Source organism: Eublepharis macularius, chromosome 6 (genome assembly GCF_028583425.1).
Source record: "Eublepharis macularius isolate TG4126 chromosome 6, MPM_Emac_v1.0, whole genome shotgun sequence".
Classification (NCBI taxonomy): domain Eukaryota; kingdom Metazoa; phylum Chordata; class Lepidosauria; order Squamata; family Eublepharidae; genus Eublepharis; species Eublepharis macularius.
The window spans coordinates 103,354,776-103,380,128 of record NC_072795.1 but is presented as its reverse complement, the minus strand read 5'-3'; the positions used below and the strand labels follow the sequence as shown (position 1 = coordinate 103,380,128).

The following is a 25,353-nucleotide window of genomic DNA, read 5'->3' as shown; positions in this document are numbered from 1 at the left end:
CATGGAGCCTTGCGGTTCAACGTGCCTTCTATTGGTCGGATTTAAAAAGTGACCGCGACTTTCTTAGAAGTATAGATCTGTGTTACTCTGCGGTGGTAGCGCCGAGATCGTTTTTAGGGTTGAGCTACGCGTGACGTTGGGAGGCATGTGAGTGGATTCCCGGGCGGCTTTCCCCATTCTCACTTTCGGTGTGGAATTGGAAACCAAGCGGGTGGGCCCCGGCTCGGTTCAGGACCACCGGGGAGTTGAAGACTCCTCCCCGCTGCTGCTATATCTTATGGGCCGGGGAGTGTTGAGCTTGGAGCAGGCTGCTTACCCTACGCGTTTGTATTTTCTGGGGAGTCTAGGGAGGGTGCTGCGCTTCGCCGTTGATAATGTGTGGGTTATGTGCCATCAAGTCGCTTTCGACTTAGGGCTACCCAATGAATGAACTCCTTCCGAAATGTCATCTCACTAACACAAACTGGGGACCCTGGCTTCCTTTATTGAATCATTTTGGGGTTTTCTACTGCCTTCAGCTTTTCCTAACATTATATCTTGTCTTCTCATGATATGACCAGGTAGCGGACAACGAAGAAGAGAAGGGGGTGGGGTGGGGAGCCCCCACAGACTCAACCCAAACAAGCAGGGGAAAATACAGGGGTCAAGTTACAAACTAAAATGTAAAGTACATTCTGAAAAGGTATTTATTATGGATGTGAACTTTACTGCAACTGCAGATTGATGAAAAGCACCCAAATACATTGGAAACCAAGCCTCAGAATACAATATCAAATGAAGAGTATTGTGTGAGTGTAGTCCATGGCCTGCTGCAACAATTTGTATTACACCACAAGAGAAAAGAGTATCGGGAGCTTTTTTATATTGGTTTCTGAATGTGTGGGTGTGTTTGATTACCATAAATAGTGTACAGTTGACAACTGAGGAAGGCCTTAGGGCTGAAATGCATGTGGTCTGTCTTTGTGTTGGTCATTGGACCGTATCATCATCTGTGTATGGAGAGCGTTTAAGCTATTTTTAGCATAGGTATGTAGCCTGCCATTCAGGCCTTATATTTTTAACTTGTTTTTAACTTGAATTTTGGCACACCTATAATACATACCTTTTTGCAATATATTTTACATTATAGTTTGTAACTTGGCCCATGTCTTTCTCCCCAAATTACAGTAGCCTCCATTTAGACATTTTGGTTTCTAGGGAGAAATTCAAGCTTGATTTGGTCTAGAACCCACTTGTTTGTCTTTTTGGCCAACTATGGTATCTGTAAAACTCTTCCAGCACCATATTTCAAATGATACTTTGGGAAGAAAAAACAAACAGTAGAAAGCTCCCTGCTGTGGCCGCACCATGGTATAGGCATGCCCAAGGAAGTGCTTTGGCTGCTATGGGGCAGTTGCGGGAGTCTAATTATGGGGGTCCCAGGTATGAGACAGAGGCTGCCAGTTCCAGGAAAGGAACAGACGTGGCAGGGGGTGGGATACATCCTCAGGTGGGGCTGACACAGGGCTCACATACTAAGTGCTTGCTATAAAGCTGAGGGAGCAAGAAAGGCTGTCCTGACTATATGATCAGAATTAGGCTTGCCAACTCCAAGCTGTGACATTTCTGGAGATTTGGCAACAGAGCCAGGGAGGGAGCTAAGGGATTTTGATGTCATAGAGTTTACCTACCAAAGCTACCATTTTCTCCAGGTGAATTGATCTCTGTAGTCTAGAATTCAGTTGTAATTTGGGAGACTTCCAGCCTTGAGGTTGGCAACAGATGATTTCAGGTGAGACTGGATGTTTGATCTTGCATAAAGTGATCCAAAGTCATTCCAGTCAGGAAGGAAACTATAATAGTTTTTCAGATATTTATTATTTATAGCCTATAAATAACAAACATCTGAAACAATTATTCCCTCAGTTATAAGGAAAAACCTGATAAGGTCATAAGAGAGAAAAAAGGCGAGACTGGCCTGTTGGAAACTCTGGGGAAACTCTTTGGCAGCTACATAGTTAAATCCCTTTCAGAAATGCCTATGTTTCAAAGAGAAGTTGCCGAGGTCACTGATACCATCCAATCTCTACTAGGTGGGGCATCCCCTGGCTTTGATTATTAGTTGAGTCCAGTAAGCTGGTGTGGTGAAGAATGCTGGGCTTGCTGCTGTCTTATCAAAGAAGTGACTAGTACTGTGCTGGACTTTGAAGCTGACATCAACCTATTGTGGGCACAACTTGTCAATGTGCATGTGCCATTGAGGACATGAAAGTAAGTAATGACCCCTTCTTTCACACTTAATGGGAATGCAGACATAAGAACAAGCTGTGAATGTGTTCACTTGGAATGGAAGTAAGAACTGGATTTTGGTTTGTCAAGTCAAAGTTGTTTTAGTAAAGATGCAATAATGTAAAGCATAGTATTTAACGTATTTATACCTTATGGGACCCTTTGAATAATATGCTTTGCTTGGGAATAAGTAGTATTTGTTCTGTATGCTAACTGCAGCAGAATTTCTTACGCGGTTTATGTCCTGAAATAATTGCCTGTTATTTGGAAATAAGATGTATTGGATTGTGCCACATGAACCTCATGATGAGGTTTTCCCGTTTCTGCTCATCCTATGTATGCTTACTTGGAAGTAAATTCCCCTTCATATAGCCCAGCCTTTTCCTTGTGTACTTAAAAGTGAGCGTACCATATTAATTGGGGCTTATGCTCAGGTAAGTACATCACCTTAGGGAATCTCCTTAGTGGGGCCAATTTTGGGTTGACAAGGTAAAGATATAATAAGGTGGTCATTTGTGTTATAGGTGATGACTGATAACCTTTTGGGAAATAGGCTTCAGCTATCCTTGGGGGTGGATATAATCTACTTTCTATAATTATACACTTAGTTGACTCTGTTTCTTACTTTGCAGCATTTTTTTGTTTGCATGTATAGTTGTGGAAAGGTGGTCTAAAAGTGTGCAAAGATATATTCAGTTAGTAGAGGATTATAGGTTTTATTTTAACAGGGGCTTGGTGTCAGTTGGTGTTTGAAACACCTGCCCTCAGAGGAATGGGTAAGTTGCAAAACCCCTTGAGGTGCAAACCTTATCCCAGGAGTGGAAGTCAAAGTGCCTGTTCTGGTTGGTGGCAGCTGTGAATGTGTCTCTTCGTGAGCCACTGAGTGAGTACTGCTGCAGTTGACTGTCTCACCTCTTGCTTCATGTGCTTATTTTTTAAATGCAGCATATAACTGAATAATCAGGAGGAATAATTGTTCTTGATGTCTTAGAGCTTGAAAGGGGAATTTTAAATATTCTAAGGACTTTTGATTTTTTTTACTCACAAGTTTGCATAGCCAAACTAGGTTCAGTCCATATTTCAATTATGGGTCATTGCACTCAAGCAACCTCTTCCTTTTTTAAAACAACAGGATGGAGTCAGATTTGAATAAGCCAATTTCCAGGCCATCTTTTTTTACGTCTGTTGAGATGTCTCCAAGAATTGGCTCGCTGGATGTGACTGACATTAAGAGAAATCTCTATGAAGACTTTTCCTGCACTGCTGATATAAGCCAGGTAAGATAACTAAGGTGGAGTTATTCTGCATGGTTTTGCTGGAACTGAGGCTAGTTGGTCGCAGTAGAGCATAGAACTAGGTGTGTAAGCACTTGAAATCCCATTTCAAGATAAAAAAACAACAACAACCCAGTGGTGAAGAGCAGGGGATTGTGAATGCAATCCAACTCTGCTGTCTTAATAGAAGATTTGGCGGGGTTGGGTGGGGTGGTGGTCTTCAGCGTACACAATTCCTATTCTGCCATTTTCCTCCTCAATCTCATAAAGTCTCTGTATATATTGTATTACACTGGTGACACTGAAGCTTCCAGTCCTTCTTAAATGAGCAAGTGTAGTGGCTTGGCATGTTCAGTTGCTCATGGAATTAAACAGTTCACAATATAATTTGGGAAATCTGTCCCTTTGGCTGGAATTAAAATTTGATCAAAGATATGGCTGAACATTTTTGTGACTCTGAGCTATTATACAAAAGGCATGGCAAAAAAGCATGTGTGCGTATGAAGCTGCCTTATATTAAGCCAGACCTTTGTTTATGTCAAGGTTGGTATTGCCTAATTTGAACTGTCCGCAGTTCTTCAGGCTCTCTGGTAGCGGTCCTTCACATCACTACCTGATCACGTTAACTGGAGATGATTGGGAACTGAATCTGGGATCTTTTGCAAGCAAAGCCGGGGATCTGCCATTTAATGAGGACGATGCGCATGAGCGATTGATTGAGGAGGAAGCGTGTGATGAGGGCTCAGTGGAAGAAATTGGAAAGAACACTTAGCCGTGGCCAAGACAGACTGTAGATGAGATCCAGTAAATAAATTTACGTTGTATAACAGACTGAACCTCTTTGGAGATGAAAAGCCATTATGCCATGATTAGAGGGCTTGACAGATCTGGGAGGCCTGGATTCCAGCAGGCGCCCATGGGCTGTTAAGGCCACTAAGCAGAATCCTGGTGGGACAACAGCCTTGCTTCTGGCCTCAGGCTTCTGGGTCTGCTGGTCTGCTCATTAGCCAGGACTTACCCTGCAGAGGTTCACTGAGCAGCACCTGGAGTGCAGGAGCTGTATCTAGCACTCAAGGTGAACTGGTTGTGAACCCGTTGATTCAGTAAAGACTATCTTCTCAAGTCTCAGTTTAAGTAGACTGGGAAGTAATTGGCTCCAACTGCACTGCCAGCAGGAGCTGGAGCGCCTAAGGCTGCTCTGTGCACTAGCCAGGATCCTGCAAGGAATCAACCTCAGTGCACTGCTCTAGCTTCACCATGGGGTTGCGTGCAGCCAGTCTGGCACTTTGCCTCCTCTAAGCTGCTTTGGCCTGGGCCTTCTGCTGCCAGTATTCCTGCAAACTGGGAGTGAGTCCTGGGGGCTACAGGTTCATGTCCTGCCTGGTGACTATTTCAGAGGCTGATGGTGAGGCACTGATGAAACGTCCGCAGGTACTCCTGCACTGCTGATCCCTCCCTGGTCCCTCTGGTCCACTTCAGTCTCTCACCTTGGCTTCTTGGGCTCCTCCCCTGGGGGTTCTGAGTTAGTCACTGAGTGGGTCGAAGGGGTCATAACAGCCTGGGTTCTGCCTTCCCCATTGGAGCCACCCAGATTGGCCACTCAGGAGGGGGAGACCCCAGCCCTAAAAGAGGAGTGCAGAGTAAAGGAGTGGGCAAGAGGAAGGAGGCTTCGCCCGCTATGACAAGAGCTGTGCCTCACCCAGGCCATGCCATGCCCAGCTTGGCCAGGCCCTCTTGCTTCTGGCTGGCTGAGCAGGTGCTTCCCTCCGCCTTTGGTAGGCTGGGGTGGGGTGAGGGGAAGTGTTAAGTAATCTACACGAGGGACAAATGATTGGGTGGAAAAGTAATTTTTTTTAAAAAAAATTAAAGACAATTGTCAGTTTATGGCATACAAGGAAAATGCTTGGATTGTAACAACTGTCGTTTTTTAATTTTATTTTAGAGAGAGAGCTTGGAATCCAGGGAACGTATTTATGTTTGCCTTCGCATTAGACCCTTTATGCAATCAGAAGAAGAGATTGAGTCTCAGGTGTGTTTAAACTTTCATAAAACATTTAAAAGCAGTTTCATTAAAGGTACGCCATCTGCTAGGTAAAAAAGCAACGTTCTTCTTACAGGGCTGCATTTCTGTTCTTGACTCGACAAGCATTATATTAAAAGCCCCCAAGAGCTCTATGGTGTTTCGCCTTAGTGAAAAAAACTTGGGACAGATGCTACAGAAATTCACCTTTTCTCAGGTAAAAAGAAGTTTGTTGGCAGTGTATAATCTCTAGTATGGGCACAGTTTAAATACTTGTGGCTGATTATGTATACAATCTGAAAAGTTTAAAGCCTGAAAACCTGAGGTAGTGTGGTAGAAGGCAGAAATGGGACTAGGGGGACACTTGACAATTAAGCATGCTAGGTCGCCTTGGGCCAGTAATCTCTTTATTTATTTATTTATTATATTTATTTATTTATCTCAGCCTAATCTACCTTGCAGGGTTGTTATGAGGATAAAATGGGAATGGGTGGCGAGAGTGGGACAACAATATTATTTTTAAATAGCTTTTAAAATGAAGTAACCGATAGCCCAAACTTCCAAACAAAGCCATAAAAAATTCTTGTCAATTTGATAGGTTTTTGCCCCTGAAACCACTCAAGAGGAGTTCTTTGAGGGTACCATGAAGCAGCTGGTACAAGACTTCCTGAGGGGACGTAGTCGCCTGGTGTTCACCTATGGGGTCACAAATTCAGGGAAAACATACACCTATCAAGGTACAGCTGAACTTTTGTGACTGCTTACAAAATGTTAGCTTGAGTTGTACTTTATCAGCTGTGGATGCTTTTGTCATGCAAGCTACACTTGAGCGTTTTTTTGTTTTATATAGGTGTAACTTTGTCTTCAGTTACTTTATTTCTTCTTTGAGTAAGGGTTTGCCGGTATGTGCAAGTGAAGGGAAGCTGAGACCAGGTGTTATGTCATGGCATCCCAAGCATGATCTTGTGAGGCAATCCACCATCATTCGGCTGCAACTTGTATCTTCTGCACTCTGAAAACAATATGAGAATGTTATTTCACATTTCTTTCCCCTGACTTTTGGTCAATAGCACTCTGAGAGACCATATGGAAAATGCTGTCACGAGCTTAAAATTCAATGACAATAAAACAGTATCTTTAAACTGGAATTTGCCAGTTCAGCAAAGTCTTCCCTTTCCTGACATTCTTCAAAACCTCACCCTCACCAAAAGAGGAAAAAATTCTAATGTGCTTTCTGCAGGTTTTCAAAGAAGGAAGGCTGGGCATTCAGAAGTTTCCGGAGAAGGGTATCACAGCTTAAAAGGCCCTTCTAGTCATCAACAAAGCTTTTGTTTTGATGCGTCATTCGAGGCTCTTAATCTATTTATTATTATTATTTATTAATCTTATATTCCAGTCTCTTCGCTTGCATGGGCTCAGAACAGATAACAACTGCGGATAAAATCACATTTAAAACTATAACTAAAAAAATACAGATTGACAAACATCTCTTGACAGCACATCAACATTGCTCAGCCCTAACCTACCATCCCATGGGGATGGAGGATAGAGAAAGATAATCAACTGATGGCAAAGATTGGTGGGAGGGCACAGTACCCCCCCCCCCCCGCCAAACAGGAGACTGGAAAGAAGAACTTGTCCAAGCGCCAACCTCAACCATATGCCTGGTGGAACGTCTCCGTCTTACAGGCCCGGCGAAAAGATGACAAATCTGTCTGGGCCCCGAGTCTCAGCAGACAGAGTTCCACCAGACTGAGGCCAGGACCGAAAAGGCCCTGGTTCTGATTGAGGCTAGGCAGGCTTCTCTGGGGCCAGGGACCACCAGCAGCTGTTTATTGTTAGATTGGAGTAACCTCTGGGGCACACATGGTGAGAGGCGTTCCTGCAGATATATTGGTCCCAGTCTGCTAAGGGCTTTATAAGTGAAGACCAAAATCTTGATTCTTACCTGGAACTCCATGGTGAGCCAGTACAGCTGTCACAGAACGGGTGTTATATATGCCCTGTATGGAGTATCTGAGGACATGCACAGCTGCATTCTGGACTCGCTGTAATTTCCAGATCACACCCAAGGGTAGCCCAGTGTAGAGCGAGTTAAGTAGTCCAGTCTAGAAATGACTGTTGCTTAGATCACTGTTGTTAGGTCGTGGGTCGAGAGATAAGGGGCAAGTGCCTGACCTGCCACAGGTGGAAAAAGGCAGACCTGGCAACTGCTGTGACCTGGGCCTCCATGGATAATTATATTCACAGACCTTCTGTAAGGTTGTCTTAAGAATCATTTGAGTTATTACAATATGAAATTGCTCTAGTATTGGGGCGGGGAGGGGACCCTGAGGTCTAACAAAGTCCAGAAGTTTTTCTGCAAGTGACTTGGTCAGGTCTTGAAGGCTAAAGGCTTTGTTTGAAATTGTGCTATTCCAACCCTCCAAGCCATTGAGATCTTCTAGCCAAGGATTAAAACAGATTTTTCTTATGGGGCGAGAGAGAGAGAGAAAGTAACTATAAATAATACATGTTTAACTCCTGTGCAGAGGACCTATGTCAGCCAGTCCACTTTTCCACTTCATCTCTGCCAGTCCTAGAGAAGAAAAATGCTGAAGTGGGAAGGAACGTAATTGCCTGGTCCAAGTACTTGATCTCTTACTGATCTTTGCGGTATTACATTGTACTAATCTACACAGAAGTTGCGATGGCATGAATCTGGCCTAAATCAGCTGGTATGGGGAGAATTTTTGTGTATGTGATGTGTTGCAACCTACCTATTTCTTTTTTGTGGGGTGGGAGACTTTTTTAAAGGCCAGCCCTTGTATCATTCATTGTTGGAATGCATGTTGCCATTGCTAATTCTGTTCCCCATGACAGTGAACGGGTTGGCTTTTTAATGTGGTTAATTGGAGTCATGTATTGCAATCAACCAAGAACACAGAGCTTTCTGTCGCTTGCTGGTTCCCTACAAGTAAGAATGGAAATTCCTCCTGATCGTGCAGTCCATTGAATCCATCTGTTCATATTCAAGGCATGGTTTTAATTACCAATTCTAGTTTGAATGGAGAATCTTTTGCCTTTCCATAACTGTTTGGCTCAAAAGAATGTTCAGAGTCCTGTGAAGTCTTCTGTTGAACATGACAGGCACAGAAGATGATGCTGGTATTCTCCCAAGGGCGTTGGATATGTTGTTTAGAAACATTCAAGGCACAGTGTATCCCAAAATGGACTTCAAACCCCATCGTTGTCGAGACCATAGAAAGTTGAGTGAAGAAGAAGTGAGAGAAGAAATGCTTCTCAAGAACTCGCTGCTTCGTCTTGTGAAAGAGGTACATCACCTTACAGAACTTATTAAAAACACAACCTAAAACAGTATAAAACAGACTCTGACCTACAAAAACATATTTGTTAATATAGCTTGTAAGGTAGCATGAGGCTAAAGCACACTCATGTAGTTTGGTAGTTTCTGCAGTAATTGTAGCCAATTTCAGTGTTAGTAGTTATTTTCTAGTAGCACATCATAAGCTCCTAATGCTGTAATATAAAGAATATGTTGCATCTCTCTGTAAAACATTTAGGTCGTTTCCACGTGTTGTTAAAGCAACAGGCTACTTACTGAATGCTGGCGTTTTTTTTTTTTTTACAGATTCCAGATGCCTCCGATTTCTAAGCAGAAGCAGGCAGTTTGTCTTTTGTTTGATCAGCATCCTTGACCCAGCACAGGAAAGAGCGGGAAATCCCAGTCTCAGAAAAGACGCTGATCAGACTAAAGACAAACTGCCTGCTTCTGCTTAGAAATCAGAGGCATCTGGAATCTGTAAAAAAAAAAACGCCAGCATTGAGTAAGTAGCCCTGTTGCTTTAACAACACGTGGAAACGGCCTTAATTACCCAGATTCTATTCCTTTCTTAATTGTCAGGTAGAGTATCAAACTGGCATGAATGGAAATGATAACAGAACTTCTGATCAATCCGAAGGTAAGTGAGGAGTCGAGGGGCATGGATTTTTACAATGGGTAGATGCTAGTACAGGAAGTGTTGCAAGTAGATTATCTTAAAAGTATGGGGGCTTGATTGTGCCCTACAAACACTATTAAATGATGTTTCATGTGGCCTGGAATGGCTTACTTGAATAAAATGTTCATATAATTCATCTTCTTTTACGGATTCCTCTCAACTCCATCAGAAGTGGAACAACCTAGCAGGGCTGAGGAGAACAGTGTCAAGTTTTCTGTCTGGGTGTCATTTTGTGAAATTTACAATGAATGCATTTATGACTTGCTGCTCCCAATGACCAACGATAAGAGAAGAAGGATGCTGCGCCTTGCACAGGACATAAAAGGGTGTTCATACGTCAAAGGTAATGAACTTCTTTATTTGAAGAAAATCCTGGTCTTGGTGGTCTTTAAATAAGAGTTTGGAGAAAAGAATTTTACTTGCTCTTTTAAAAAAGCAATTCAGTCTTGTGATATAAATAGTACATTACTTCATCTTTACCCTACTCTGTCCCCAAAATTTCTCTCAGAATAGGATAAACAAATATATCTACTGTTCCTGTCTGTATCCTTATGTTTACTATCAGCTGCAAATCCCTTATGTGATTGATTGTTTGCTGTATCATAACTTTGATTCTTGCTTTTATCATGTGTCTTCTAAACTGGATAAACTTATTTTCCTTGGGGTATTAAGGGCTCATCATGTATTTTGTTAGCTAGGAGCATTTCTGCCATATAGGAAATGAAGAGTCACCATTGCTTTGCCCAAGCTATTCTGAAATATTTCAGTTCCATCTGCTTTTTAAAGATACGGCTATAAATGCCCACAGCGGGGCACTGAAACGTGACTTGGGTTTGTGCTCTGCTCTTGTTCATGTTAACTTTTATAACTTGTCAGTGACCTGTTTAAGGAGACTTGTTCATACAAACTGTCTAAAGCATTGCTTTAATTGCAAGTAAATTCTTTTATTCTGTGTTCTCATTCTGTTTTCAGTTATGCATATGCAATACTTCTGTTTAATACTTCATTGACATTTAATATTTCCTCGACATTTAATATTTTCTCAAGATCTACAGTGGATCCAGGTGTCAGATGCTAAAGAAGCCTTTAAACTTGTGAAACTAGGCCTTAAGAATCAAAGTTTTGCTTCTACAAAACTGAATGCTAACTCCAGTAGGAGGTAAGAGATGAGAGGGTGGGAGGATGGGTTCAGAGTGGAATAGACTAGCTAGAAAATACATATCTGAAGAAGTGAGTGGTGACTCATGAAAGTTCATACTGAAATAAATGTTGTTAGTATTCCACTGGACTTTTGTTTAGCTAAAATGCTGACAACTGTTACAAGATTATTTGGTTCCTATTCTGTGAACTTAACAAATTCAGATTGATTAAAGCCAGTGCCCTAGAACTTATGTTGGCTAAGGTGGTGGGGCATGTTGAAAGTAAAAACAAAAAAAAAGTATTCAGTTCTTCTTTACAGTTACTAGTTTACCTTAGGACGTTGGATAATATAAGCCTTTTAAGTCATTACTGCTTAAATTTCCCAGTATGGCCTTTAATATTAAGTATGCTCAGGGCTTTTTTTCAGCAGGAACGCGGTGGAACGGAGTTCCAGCACCTCTTAAAAATGGTCACAAGGCTGGTGGCCCCACCCCTGATCTCAGCGGCACGGAGGGCAATCTAAACTCCCCTCTGTCTGGAGATCAGGGGGCAGAGCCACTGGCCATATGACCATTTTTGCCGAGGGTGATTTAAACTTTTAAAAACTTCCCCCTTGTTCCAGCTGACCCAGAGTAATGTCATTGTGCGGTACTGAGTTCCACCACTGAGTTCCACCACCTCTTTTCCCAGAAAAAAGCCCTGAGTATGCTTGCTTGGTAAACTGCTCCGGCTGATTGCCTGGCTCCCTCCCCCCCTCTGGGTGGCAGCATGGTGGTGACCGCACACTTGGGGGATGTGGGCCATTGTGTGCCTCTGCCTTCTTCCTGCTTCGCTCCTTCTGGGAGTGCAGGTGTGCAGTCTCCCAGAGTACAGGGAAGGGGGAATGAGGTTGGCGAGAAGCTGGAGCATGGGGGAAGGGAGGGAACCAGCCGAGCAGTCAGCAGAGGAGATGGAGGGCTACGAGGGAATTCCTCCCATCCCCCAGCAATTCCACTTGGCTCTGTATGAAAACTACAGTTTCCAGGTAAAATTGCATCACCGGTCACTGGAATGAACCCATGCCTGGCATCTTGTTTAGCTTGACTTTAAGGCTTCCTGAGATTAGGCTGCAACAATGTCTTTAGTAAAGTTCAATGTTTCTGACACTGGTTTTATGTTTTTTTTTCTTTTCAGCCACAGCATCTTCTCTGTGAAAATGCTTAAAATAGATTCTGAAGGAACTCATGTTGTCCAAGTCACTGAGTAAGCAATCGTGTGTTGAGATAAGTCTTGTTTTCATTTCTTAGCAGCATAACAAAGGACAGACTGAACTTCCCACTTTGTGTGGCTTTTTGTCTACCTCCAGGTTATTTCTCTGTGACCTGGCTGGCTCGGAACGCTGCACCAGAACCCGCAATGAAGGGGAGAGATTAAAAGAGAGTGGGAATATTAATGCTTCGTTGCTTATTCTAGGCAAATGCATCAGTGCCCTCAAGACTAATCAGCAGTCTAAGTAAGTGTTACAGGATAGGTTCTCAGAGTCCTTTGGGAGAAAGGTGTCTCTCTCTATCCACTTCCAAAAGGCAGAACACTCTTTGTGTGATGGAAGAAGGTAGGCCAGTTTGTTGTAGTGGTTAAGAGCGTGGGACTCTAATCTGGAGAGCCGGGTTTGATTCCTCACGCCTCCACTTGAAGCCAGCTGGGTGACCTTGGGCTAGTCGCAGCCCTCTGGAGCTCTTTCAGCCCCACCCACCTCACAGGGTGATTGTTGTGGAGATAATAATAGCATACTTTGTAAACTGCTCTGAATGGGCATTAAGTTGTCCTGAAGGGCAGTATATAAATCGAATATTATTATTATAATTCTGGTGTGCTCTACTGGTAATTGAGTTTGAGATTGTATTATGTATTGCTGTTACTCTCCCTCCCTCCTTCTCCAGAGGCACACAGGCTACTTAATCCAGTGTTTATATTCTCCCACATTCATAGCCCACAGGTATTGTTATAGTGTGAGGGTGTGCTATAAAAAGGTAGCAGATGCCTTATTTTTCAGGTATCTTAAGCTTCCAAAGAGTTTTCCTTGTTATGTGTTTGAATGTCCAAGGTTCCTTTTCAGAATGTATCCTTCTGCCATCCGTCCATTACTTGACTGATGGTTTAAAAACTGCAGTGCAGGTTCCATGTTTTTTAATCTTTATAAAAAGCATTTTGATAACTTTAGTTATTGTGGAACAACCTCCCCAGGCAAGTGCTCCCGTCCCCCTTCTCTTGATGTTTAGGACACAGCTGAAAGCAGTTTTATTTAGAACTGCATTCAATTAATTTTATTCTTTATTGATAGTTTAATATAGTTTTATATAGGAATTTTAAATTGAGGTTTTAATACATTTTTTGTGTAAGCTGCTTTGAGTGCCGTAAGGTGGAAAGGCAGCTAACAAATGATTTAAATAAATGAATAGTCAAAAGTATGAATTACAGTCATACAGCATATTTGCTGACTGATAATGTGTTTAGCAAGTACAACTACTTTCCCGACTGCATTTAAGTTTGCCTGATCAAGCAGGCCAACATGCCTGCTTGATGAACATAAATTTGGATGCTCATCAAATGAGCATAAATTTGGATGCCATTCCCAAATCTGAATTACTCGAGGGACTAGTGCACACATGGTGCGACTCAAGTAAGTCTCCTGCACTGGCACTGCTTGGGCGTTCCCTGGCAAAGCGCACAGGTTCGATGAAGCAGCTCTGTTCCACATGTCCGCATCTCTTTGCATACACGTGTTCTGCCCTCCAGGATTTATGCAAACTTGTTGTGCAAAGTGTAAATTGGCGCAGGGCTTTTAGTGTTTGTTTGAATGCGGATTGTGCCAACATATACTCATACCTGATCTGCCTGAAAAAAACACCCTTTAAAGCGAGTTGCAGTGTCATGATGTTGTGATGTTTAATTGCAGGTTGCAGCAGCACATACCTTTTCGTGAAAGTAAGCTAACTCACTTCTTCCAAGGCTTCTTCAGCGGTAAAGGGAAAGTATGCATGATAGTCAACATCAGCCCGAGTGCCTCTACATATGATGAGACGCTCAACGTGCTGAAGTTTTCAGCAATTGCTCAGAAAGTAAGTGCAGTCAAATCAATTGCCAGATCTCCTTAGTGATAGAAAATCTACTTACTTGGCCTTTGTGAGATTTGCAAATAGTCAGGTGGCTTGCTATTGTCCTTCTTTGGCACTTCGAGCACAAGAAATGAGCACTACGATCCTGGTCAATGTTTACTCTGAAATAAATCCTCCAGAATTCAAGAAAGTGTTCCATGTGCGAGAGTTACATTCCTAATATGGGTATTGGAGTATTAATGGTCTAGTCAAATGGTTTGCTGCCCATTCTGATTGAGTTCCTTAATCACTTTTGAGGCTAATTATTTTATTTTGGCAACAAAAAGCTGAAGTGGAATGGGAATAGTAATATGTGGTCATTATCTTCTACGCTATTAGATAAGTCTAAGGTTCATATAAGCAACAGCCAGCCAAGATTCCTTTGGTAACTGGCAAATTGGACATGGTAGAGATAACCACCGCTTGTTTGTTTATTTATTTATTTATTTTATTCAATTTATACCCCGCCCTCCCCACAGATGGACTCAGGGCAGCCTTAAGACTATTATTTGGAGGTTATCTACCTCTGAACATGGATGTTTTGTTTAGTTAGTGATAAACTCATGAAGCTGTATTTAAAGCTAGTAGCTGTTGCCATATGCTGTGGTAAGCACCATGAAACTATGTTGTATGAAGTCCTTTATTTTGTCTAATCTGAACCTTTTGCTAATTTAGTTGTGGAGGATAACATGATACTGAGAATTTCCAGGAAAGATCTCATCCAAGCTCTGACTAAACTCATTTGTTTAGCTTCAACCAGATAGCTGTCCCTGTGCCCTGGATACATACTTTGGCAAATCAGCCAAAGCTTTATATATAGCTTTGGTTTTAGCTTGTTCTTGAAAAAGCATGTCCTTAGAGAACTTTTCTGCATATCTGAAGGAGAGATGCTTTTACTAAACTACTTTTTTTGCAAGACACTGTAACAACAGCCAGACTAACTGCTCCAGCTGTGGCTTTTAACATGGCATTAATTTTCGTACTGAATAGGTCATTGTCCTTGACTCTTCCAATTCTCCCCAAGAACAATCATGTGACCAGAGGTCTATCAGAGAAGAATTGGAAACTGATGTGGAAGCAGAGGTGTGTGTTCCTCTTAAAAGATCAACTATACTTTGGGAGAGGACTCTGGAAGACGTGATTGAAGATGAAGAAGAGTTGCCGGTTGCCAGCAGTGGGGTGGAGGAGATACACTGTGTGGATAAAAACATTCTCAAGGGGACAGAGCCTGAGGTAGTGGAAGAAACATCGAGCCCAGCAGCAGATGAAGATGATGATGTAGTCATCATTAGGCAAGAAGAATATCAGGTATATACCATTGTGCCAGAGGAGGAAGTATGTTGGTATGTAGCAGAGAAGGCAGAATGTTTTAACAATTAATTAATTTACAGTGCAATCCTATGCAGAGTTAGTCCAGTTTACTGAAATTAATGGGTTTAGATTTGAATAATTTTGCATAGTATCGCACTGTTAATGGACTGGCAGCTGACTTCCTTGTGCTTTAAGTAGACCTGAGAATGTGACAGAAATGTTTCTATGTACAATGAAGTATGCTGCAAATTTAGCAAGGCAGGACCAAAAGCACAGTGGCTATACTGAAAATATAAACTTGACAGACAGGTGTGTGAAATGTAGATGCAATATTGTGATATGCTCGACGATCAGATCGAATACTAAAATCCTGGAATTGTTTCCTGGTGGCTGTCTGAGGAAACTTAAATTAAGGTCTAAGCCGTTTGTGCTCACAGAGTGTGTGTGTGTGTTTAAAATGATCACAACTACATTATGAATAATGGACATAATCCATTAAGCACCCATATGCAGAATAATTATAGTAGACATAACCCAACCCTGTCTTTTGCTTCTTTTCCTTGCGTATTTGAAAGTGGCCAGTACTGATTTGCCAGGTCTTTCGATGGTATTGAGCAGAAAATCCCTCCGCTCCTTTTCGTATGAGAGTTGCTACAACCAGAGATGATGGAGACTGATCCTGGGATTTTCTGATTTACAAATTATATTTAAGCTATAAACAGTAAACATAAAAGATTTAAAAAGCCACATTAACAATATATATAAACATGCAATAACAAGTAAGACAAGCAGCTAATAATAATAAAAAGAAAATACGGTTTAGAAAGATAAGAAAAAGACAGAAACTAAACTGCAAATTGAATTCCGATTTTCTCCGAGACAATTGTATATCATTTTCAAAGTCTCGCTTATTCTATGTTAAACATAAGAGCCCTCTTTTTTTCTATTGTTCATGATTCTTAATCCATAAATCCAGATGTTATCAAATCATTATCTATTTCATGTAAAAAGTCTATAAATGGTTTTCATTCAGCCCAAACTGTAGATAATGTGTTTTCTCTAATCAGTGAAGTAAGTTTTGCCGTTGATGCAAACTCCAAAACTTTTATCTACCTTTCCTCCATTGTAGGCAATGTTGGAGTTTTCCATTTTTGTGCATACACAATATATAAGAACAAAGTTCCAAAACTTCTTTCCAACTGGCTGTCCATCATTCCCAACAAAGAAGTCTCTGGCTTCAACTAGATTTTAACCTTCAAAATCTTCTGAACCGATATTTGTAACTGCAACCAGAAGCTTTTTGCTTTCTTACATGTCCACCACATATGATAAAATGTTCCTTCTTGTTTAGCACATTTCCAGCATATATTTGAAGCATCTTTGTACATTCTAGCCAATTTGTCAAGAGTCATATACCAACAATACATCATCTTTGATCCTGGGATTTTCTATATGAAAAACATTTGTTCTTCTTTCTAGTTATAACCTTTGTCACCCACAGTGTGCCAGGGTCCTGCAGGAAATTGTAGATGTGGGTTAATTCTCTCATATCCCTATCAGTTGCATGTCCCTTACCCCCAACCTCCAGTATGAGCTGAGGTGAGAAAGAAGCCGAGTTTCCTATGAGGATTATTCTACAGCATGAACACTGCTCTCATGTGGGGAAAAGGTCGTGCCCATTGTGCAGAGCTTCTTAAAAGTTCAGTATTGCTTCAGATAAACAACACAATGCTCTTTTATATTCTGCAGATCCAATGTGTTGTAAAATACTGGGAATAGGCACAATTCAATAGCTTATTTGAACTGAGTAACTAGTTCCTATCCTCCTCAAGAAACTGATAAACCTACTTAGGTTTTATTACATAAACTACCTCCTTTATTGTTATCTTAGTCACAAGAAACAAACACACAGGCATCAGTGTATTTCTGCCTACAAAAGTGTTCCTAAATGCACCTAATGAACCATAGCTCTGCACACTGATAATGTTTTCCACACATTCACTCTACTTATTTTGCTTATGCTTAGAAACTTCTCAATATAATAGAGGCTCTGAAAAACAAACTGATCAATGAAAAAAAAGAGAAGCTATTTATGGAGTTAAGAATCCGTGAAGAAGTCGCCCAGGAGTATACTCAACATTTTGCCGAAAATGAAAAAAACCTCAAGTAAGATTGCCATTAAGTTTCTGAAATGGTTTTTCTTAACCTGTTTGATTGTGGAGCACATCTGGATAGATGCAAACCCAGGAGTCTGCTGTATGGTTAACTACATGCAAACGGTCGAGGGAACGAAGGTCAATCCAGTGTGCACTGGCCTGTTTAATATGAATACCTGAAACTGCTTTTAAGTTAGTACTGTGACGGTAGTAATTGGTTTAACAACTCTGGTCATTTCCTAATGAAATTGAAATACAGAGCTCATAATATTTGGGGCCTTCTCAAATATTGCTACTGTTCTTTTGTGCCTTGTTTTCTGAAAAGGGAAACCTCCCAATGACTGTGATCATTCCCAAAAGTTTGCAGCAATGCAAGTTCGGGAAAGATTGGAGAAAAGCTGGGGAAACTCGGGGACGTGTGTGAATGCACCACAATGCTATGCAGAATCAATTTTAAAAAAAACCTTTCCAACAGCATTGACTCTGGGGTAAATAGTCTGAGTGGAAATGGCCTAAAATATTATAAATGCTGCAGTTTTCTTCAAACAAAATTGTAAGCATACCTAAAATGAGGTGAGAGAAACTTGTGAACTGCTGCATCCTATGCCATCTTAGCTCATTTTACTCATTGTAAAAGAATATATATATGTAATATGTATATATTTTTTGTTTCATATCTTTTCAGTGTCTGTCCCAGTTTTTCTATGAGAAAAATTGAAGAAAAGCCCTTGGAAACTAAAAAAAAAAAAAAAAAAGGGAGGGTAGGGGAGGGGAGGGGGGAAGGGAACAGAATTGGGGGGATTCTTTCCAGGCCTTTCTAGCTCTGTTTACCGAGGAAAGGCAAATTTCCTGTGACTTCTAAAATGGCTGTATCTATGCAGAGAGAAGTCATGACACAATTCACTTCTGCCCCTTGTTAAACTCAGGACACTGGTTGCCCGTACGCAAGAGTTAATGGAAGACAGCTGTGAGGGACGGATGCAGATTTACAAGGACCTTGTGAAGGAATGTGTATTTTTGGCAAACGATGGAGGAGGAGTGGCAGAAGAGTCGCACTCCGATGAGCAGGACAGACCTCAGGTAAACCCATCCTTAACCTCTGGAGATGTATTTCTAAAGACCAGCTTCTATGGGAATCTGTAAAGAGTTCAAAACTGATATGACTACTTACAAAGGTTGTGTTGTGCTAACCTCTTACCAGGTGGAGAATGTTATCTGATCCTAAATGTCAAGATGATGCAAGTACAGAAAGCCTTTTCATATCAGAATCTGCCCTAGCTCCATGGAAAATGAACTAGGATGCCTGATCTGGGTTGGCTACACTAACAGTCTTGATAGACTCTTCCTTAGCTCCTTTCTCTTCTACTTTTTCTTTGCTTATATATATTAAATGTGGTAGCAATGGCCCAGTGATGCCTTGGCACCATATTGGGAGAACTTTCTTGTAACAACTGAGGCCTCTTCTGTAGATTTGCATGACCACTTTGTGTGTTTTCCTTTTTTATATGCAAAAAGGGAGATGAAGCCAGAGATCTGGGAAATTCTGCTGATTTTCTCTGCATGGTAGAGTCGCTACAACATAACGTCTCTGATATCAAGCAGCTGGCAGAAATGGTGATGGGGCTACTTAATGCTTTGGAAGACCCTCCGCAAATCGTTGAGCATCTGGAAAAACAATTGACTGAAGTTACAGCTGAGTTATCTAAAATCCAAGGGGAGCTCTTGGGCAGGAATGAAGGTAGGTACTGTGGAAACGAGGTGTAAAAAACTTAGGGAACGCACAGCAAAGGAAACTTTTGAGTTAGCCCCTACTGTCACGTGCCTTTGAAAGAGATGGGTCTTTCAGAAGCAGCAAAGACCAGTTAAGTTCTTCCTCACAAACAGTGGTCTCTGTGCCCCTGCCTGCAGAGATGAGGTGGGTGGCAACCAGAGAACAGGACTTTTTCAGTGGTGGCACCTCAACTGTGAAATGCCCTCCCCCACTTGAGGTTCACCAGGAACCTACCCTACTTTCTCAGCTTTGTCTTGCACTACCAGTAAATCCCTGGGAGGCTGTGGAAATTGTTAACAGGTATGTGGAGGCAGTTTTGGGACAGATGAGAGCTAATAAGATGAAACTTAATCCTGACAAGATGGAAACTCTACTGGTGGGGGAAGATGTGACCCAGAAAATGAGTTATCTCCTGTTCTAGATGAGGTTGCACTCCACCTAAAGAAGCAGGTTCATAGTTTGAGGTGCTCATGGACTCAGGCCTCTTGTTGAATAAATAAGTTGCAGTAGTTACCAGGTGTGCCTTTCACCAGCTTTGGCAGGGTCAGCCAGCTCGAGCGCCTCCATGGCAGGAAAGATCTTGCCACTGTAATACATGTCTTGGTAACAGCTAGATTAGACTACTGCAATGCACTCTACATGGGGCTGCCCTTGATGACTGTACTGAAGCTTCAATTGGTACAGAATGCTGCAACTGAAATGCTAACTGGAGTGGGTCGTAGGGACCACATTACTCCTGTCTTGTTTCATCTATGCTGGCTTCCAATTTGTTTCAGGGCCCAATTCAAGATGCTGGTATTGCCCTTTAAAGCTCTACACAGCATGGGACCAGCATATGTTCTAAGGATCACCTTCTCTCATATGTCTCATATCTACCCGTTCACTCTGGTCATCTTTAGTGGAAGCCCTGCTTTGGGTGCCCTTGCCATATGAGGCTAGACAAGTGGCAACCTGAGAAAGGACCTTTTCAGTTGTGGCACCAAAACTTTGGAACTCCTTCCTTAGGCAGATTTGTCTCTGCTCTTCTAATGCTATCTTCTGCCCGTGGGTGAAGCCTTTTTTGTTTTGCCTGGCATACACTCAATAATGATTTTTGGCTCTCATTCCTGTTCTTTGTGTCTTGTACTGTATGTTTGTGTGGTCATATTTCTTGAATTGTTAAATACTGTTTTAAATTTAAATTGTTTTAAAATGTTGTTTTAAATAGTTGGTTAGTGTTTTAATTTTCCGTGCCTTTGGGGACCCTGTTTTGGCTGGAAAGGGGGCATACAAATGAAAGAGGGCATATAAATGGTAAATTGATAAACATTTTTTTTGTATCCAGGCTTTTAACTTAAAGAGTTAATCTTTTACAATTTTTTTTTACATAGACTGTTCCTAGCCCAAGGACTGTTTTATGAGAATTATTTTCAGTTGCTAAATGTTTCATGCTATTTCTATGCTCTTGACTAAGTTTTGGATAGTTCATTACTTTGTAACTGTTTTTATGTTTTGTTATGTTTTACTTCATAAGCTTCCTTCAAGGATTTTTCTGGAGGCAGCATATAAATTTTCTAAATAAAGGTGCTTCTGCTTTTAAAAAGTTTTAAAAAAAAGTGCTCTGGGCAAGTTAAAGTCCTGGAACAAAGCTTCTTTGGATCCTAGATAGACTGTGGCATGGTCTCCTAATGCTGTGTACATTCTTTGGATGTTGATGTAGGAAGTAAATAATGCTGCAGTGTAACTTGATTGAGCAGTTGTGGGTTTCCTAATTGGAGGGCTACCTTAGAGATACAGAAAAGATGTCTGGAACTGTATTTGGAAAAGTGTACAAGCACAATGGCTCTGAGGAATAGTAATCAAGATGACCCAGTGTTCCATGAAGTCATTGGTGTGGATCCAAACTAGAAGTTTTCATGACTGCAAAAATGTCCAGTCATTGAATACGATCCACTCCCCCCCCCATGGCAGTGTGAAATAACCCTGAAGTCCTCTTCTTTGGAAGGCGGGCAAGGAACAGTATTTCAGAGGGCATTTTGGGGTGCTACCATGGGAGTGGGGTAGGCAGGTGAATTGTGCTCCGTGGGTGGAAACCCTAGTGCCCATTGAAACTGGATCCAGTTCTTTATTTAGCTTTACTTGCACATTTTAAACAGGTCTAAACTCCGTAGTCGTTTGGCTGAGCATGATAACTTTCTGTTGTCGCTTTCGTTGTCCGGTATTGATGGGAAACATGCCTTCCCTCAGTAAAACACCATGTTGTCTAAGGTTTCATACACGATTAAAAAGAGCAGAGTTAATTAATATATAGGGAGCTGTGGAGGGGCGAGGGAGGGAGAGGAAAAGTATCAGTGAAATAATCTGAGATGGCCAAGTGTAGCTAAACATAATAAAAATAAGTAAAAAGACAAACCTCTGAAGGTAGCTTAACAGAGCATGCTCATTAAGAGCCTTAACACTCATGTCTTCGGAAAGGAATGTGTGAATTGACCTTCTCAATGCCCTGACAGTGTAGAGTCCTGGAGGGCATGAGGCATGCATCCTTTCCCTTCCCTTCCTCCGAATATGGCATTGGAAAGGGAAGGGGAGGTAAAAATATCCCATCGTTTCGCCATCATGCCATTCAGGTTCATGGCTGCAGTTCCTTTTTTCTCTAGCTTTAGCAGGGTCAGTGCTTTAGGGCAGATAGTCTAGTCTGCTGAGAATCTGACAGAAGTCTTAAACTGTTGCTGGGGGCAAGAGCCCAATTATTTGCCATTCCTCCCCACAATCTCTTGTAGATAAGTTTCTTTACAAAAATGAGTCTATCTAGAAAATGCTGACAAGTGCTTTGTAAATTACCACAAAAGAGAGTAAGTTATTTGTCTCTTGTTGCAGAGTATGGGCACTGTTACAAGGATAAGAGAATGGTTTTGTTTGGAATCTAATGCACTGATAAGCAGACTTGAGCCTTTCTTTCTGTCTTTTTCATAGTGGTTAATATGTACTTCTTAAAAACTTACAGAGATGAAAATGCAGGAGAAAAAACTGAGTGAATCTGCTCAAGTTCTTCAAGAGGCTACTGAGGTAAATATGAGAGAGGATATTTTTAACACCAATGCTCACTACACGCAGTGCTCTTATTGGCCAAGTGTTATTTATTTCACACTGTCATGGCACATTTTAAACTTGTTTTCTCCCTTTCTTGAAGAAAATGGTTCTACAGAATAAACGAATACAAGAGCTAACACAAATTGTGGAGCAAAAGGACAGTGAAATAAGCAAATTGAAAGATCTGATCGCTCATTTGGAAAGTATCATAAAAGATTCTGTGAGTTTTAAAACATTTTTTATCTCGTAATCCAAAACACACTAATGTCAGTTCTAAAAAGTCCCTGAGCTCAGTGTTTGTGCCAGTTTGATGCAGCGGTTAGAGTGTTCAACTAAGATCTGGGAGACCTGGGTTCAGATTCCCACTCTTGCATGGAAGCTTGTTCCGGGAGGTACAATTGATTTCATTTCTCTCAGTGGGAAATTTTGGCACTTCTGCTTGCACAAGATTGTTGTGCATCCAGAAGAGTTCCAACCCAATGACTTTTGTTTCAACAGCAACAGCAATTGTGCTTATAAAGTGCTCTTCTAGACAGATTAATGCTCCACTCAGGGTGGTAAGCAAAGTCAGTGTTATTATCCTCAGGATACAGCTATGGAGCTGAGGCTGAGAAAAGTGGCTCACTCAAGGCCACCTGCTGAGCTCATGGCAGTGGTGGGATTCAAACTGGCAGTGTTGATTCTCAAGCCAACCACTTAACCACTATTTTGCAATTGTGTCCAATCTACCAAACAGTGGTGTTTGCTTTGCTTTCCCCTCCAGATTGGGTCTGGTGCAGGGAGTTTCTTACAGGCAGGAGGGCCTCTGTGGCCCTTTGCTGACTTTGGGGCTGAGATACATGGCGAGCTTATTTATAGCCTAATGCCTTATAACAAAGTCAAAATTTGAATATATTTGCCATTACCAGCTTGAACAGCTATTAGTAACTCAATGTTGTCCTTGTGGGGGGCATTGAAATAATCTAGTACCTTTTTGCCAGTCGAGCCTCTCTGAGGGTGCACTGCATATATGTGCATGCAAGTTTCTGGGAAGGGCCGGGAACTGTACTTATGGACAGACTGCAAGATGAAGAGGTTAGAAAGCTGTGTGATGCTAGCCATACATCTTTTTGTTCATGTGCATGCATCATTGTGCAGGGCAAAGAAACTTGGAAGGAGTTCTCTTTGATAAGCATCTGGGAAAGTATGTAGGAACTAAAATTCTCATGGTGTTAGAGAAATGACTTCTGGAACAGCTTAGTGCTTCAGCTGTAGGTAATCAGTGCACCAGGCCAAGAAAATGCTTTTGGCAGCTCTGGCAAAGGGGAGAAGCTAATAAAATTAGGCTGTGATAGTTAAATGGAACCTCCATATTTAGAGGCAGTGTAATGGAACCTCCATGTTTTAGAGGTAGTGTATCTGTGAATACCATCAATAGTGGGGGAAGGACTGTTGTTTTCATGCCCTTCCTATGTGCTTCCCAGGTGCATATAGTTGGCTTTTATATGGAGGGAGGGGGAGGAAAGCAAAGGCTCCTTGGCAAAATGGGCTTAAGAAATGAAATAACCGTTTCTCTTGGTAGGGAATTCATTTTCTAAGCAATTCTTTCTTTTAATTAAGCTAAGTACTTACTTGCCCAGAAGGAAAACTTAAAACTTGGAATGCACAGATATTTAAAAGAATTTCCTGTATAACTTTAACACAGGAGAATACAATTGCTACTGTTAAACAACAAATGGAACAGGAGAACCAGAACCAGAAAGCAACCTGCACCCATTCTAGTGAATCACTAGAGAAACATCTGGATACTGGGAGGAAACGATGTTTGGAAAGGGAGGAGGAGGAAGGCCCCCCTACAAAACAAGGTATTGCTTCCTGTTCCACAGATGCAGAGAGACTCCTGAGGTCAAAAATTACCTATTTATCAAAACTAAACACAAAATTGTAACAAATATAAATGGCCAAGGAGAAAACAGCTTTCAAAACAGGATGTAGAGATGCATCTTGCATGAATGCTCAGTTGTGTTTTTTCCCTAAAAGTCAAAATTAACTTTTGTAAATAGAAAACCAGTTTTTCTTTTTATATTTATGGTGTAGAACAAAATTAAAGCATACTGTCTTCCGTGTTCCTGTGTGGAAGATGATTATCTGGAACAGCTTGGTACCCCTAGTGTCCATCCAGGGCATACAACTCTTTTGTTTCTCCTGTGTGTTATAGTCAAAGTATCTTCAAGAACTCCTCATGACCCAGGCACAAACATTGGGTTATGTTTAAAAAATCAGGAGCAGTCTGTATCCGGGTAGCTAGGCAATCCTTGGAGACCGAATAGAACATGATACACTTAATATAGCATGCAAAAAGTCCATAGAAATATGGAGTATTATACCATTCTCAGAAAAAGTACACCCAGGGCATGGCGGTAAAAGGAATTATTTACAGCTCCACTGGAATAAAATTTTTGGTTTATTCTAGAAAATTACCTTTTGTTTTTCCTCTTCCTCAATGTGAAAGCTTCTCAGCAAGGAGTATGTTCTAATCAGGGCTTCCATCTTGGAAAAAAGTTCTTATTGTCTCAAACAAATATATTTTTTCATCTCCTCCCCTGCCTCTGTGATTATTCTTTCCTACTTTTTGTACTTAATTGGCCCTTGTAATGGTCAGATAAGATTAGTAGTAAACTAGGGGCCTATGAGGCATTGCCAGTGGGGGGTGGGATAGGCAACTGAGAGATTCTCCTGGGCTATTTTAAGTTCTTTGGAACTTGGGCAGACCAGTTTTCTCCATCTTTTACCCCCTGCAGCTGTTTTCCTTGAGCTGACTCTCAGTTGCAGTTAACTGCAGCATAGTGTAGTGGCTAGACAGATGGACTAGGATCTGGGCAGCCCAGGTTTGAGTCTCTGCTCTTCCATGGAAGCTCGCTGGGTAATCTTGGGTGAGTTGTAAACTCTCAGCCTAACCTACCTCACAAGAGTTGTTATGAAGATAATATGGAGGAGAGGAGAATGATGTAACCTGCTTTGCGTCCCCATTGGGGGAAAAGGAGAGGGGTATAAATGAAATAAAAATGCATAATAATAAACTTTCTAATGGTAATATACTTAGTACTGTTTGTTCTCCTTATTCTTGTTTGAAGAGTGTGCAGAAACCACAGCTTTGTCTGTAGTTGGGCCCCTTGTGATAGTCTCTATGGTATAGTAATTAGAGTGGTAGAGTAGGAGGTGGGATGTAG

General features: G+C 41.5%; 1 protein-coding gene across 1 annotated transcript in view; it reads left to right on the top strand.

Moving 5' to 3' along the window:
* Positions 1 to 3,401: 3,401 nt before the first annotated feature.
* KIF20B (kinesin family member 20B) overlaps positions 3,402 to 25,353 on the top strand; it is a 55,358-nt gene continuing 33,406 nt past the window's right edge. The window contains exons 1-18 of the mRNA XM_054982943.1: positions 3,402 to 3,545; positions 5,485 to 5,571; positions 5,660 to 5,779; positions 6,161 to 6,299; positions 8,692 to 8,876; positions 9,467 to 9,524; positions 9,733 to 9,906; positions 10,611 to 10,722; positions 11,877 to 11,945; positions 12,049 to 12,195; positions 13,639 to 13,801; positions 14,828 to 15,145; positions 17,175 to 17,314; positions 18,231 to 18,384; positions 18,820 to 19,042; positions 22,059 to 22,120; positions 22,245 to 22,364; positions 23,829 to 23,988. Coding sequence (XP_054838918.1) covers positions 3,402 to 3,545; positions 5,485 to 5,571; positions 5,660 to 5,779; positions 6,161 to 6,299; positions 8,692 to 8,876; positions 9,467 to 9,524; positions 9,733 to 9,906; positions 10,611 to 10,722; positions 11,877 to 11,945; positions 12,049 to 12,195; positions 13,639 to 13,801; positions 14,828 to 15,145; positions 17,175 to 17,314; positions 18,231 to 18,384; positions 18,820 to 19,042; positions 22,059 to 22,120; positions 22,245 to 22,364; positions 23,829 to 23,988 — 2,575 coding nt within the window. The remainder of the gene's footprint in view (positions 3,546 to 5,484; positions 5,572 to 5,659; positions 5,780 to 6,160; positions 6,300 to 8,691; positions 8,877 to 9,466; positions 9,525 to 9,732; positions 9,907 to 10,610; positions 10,723 to 11,876; positions 11,946 to 12,048; positions 12,196 to 13,638; positions 13,802 to 14,827; positions 15,146 to 17,174; positions 17,315 to 18,230; positions 18,385 to 18,819; positions 19,043 to 22,058; positions 22,121 to 22,244; positions 22,365 to 23,828; positions 23,989 to 25,353) is intronic.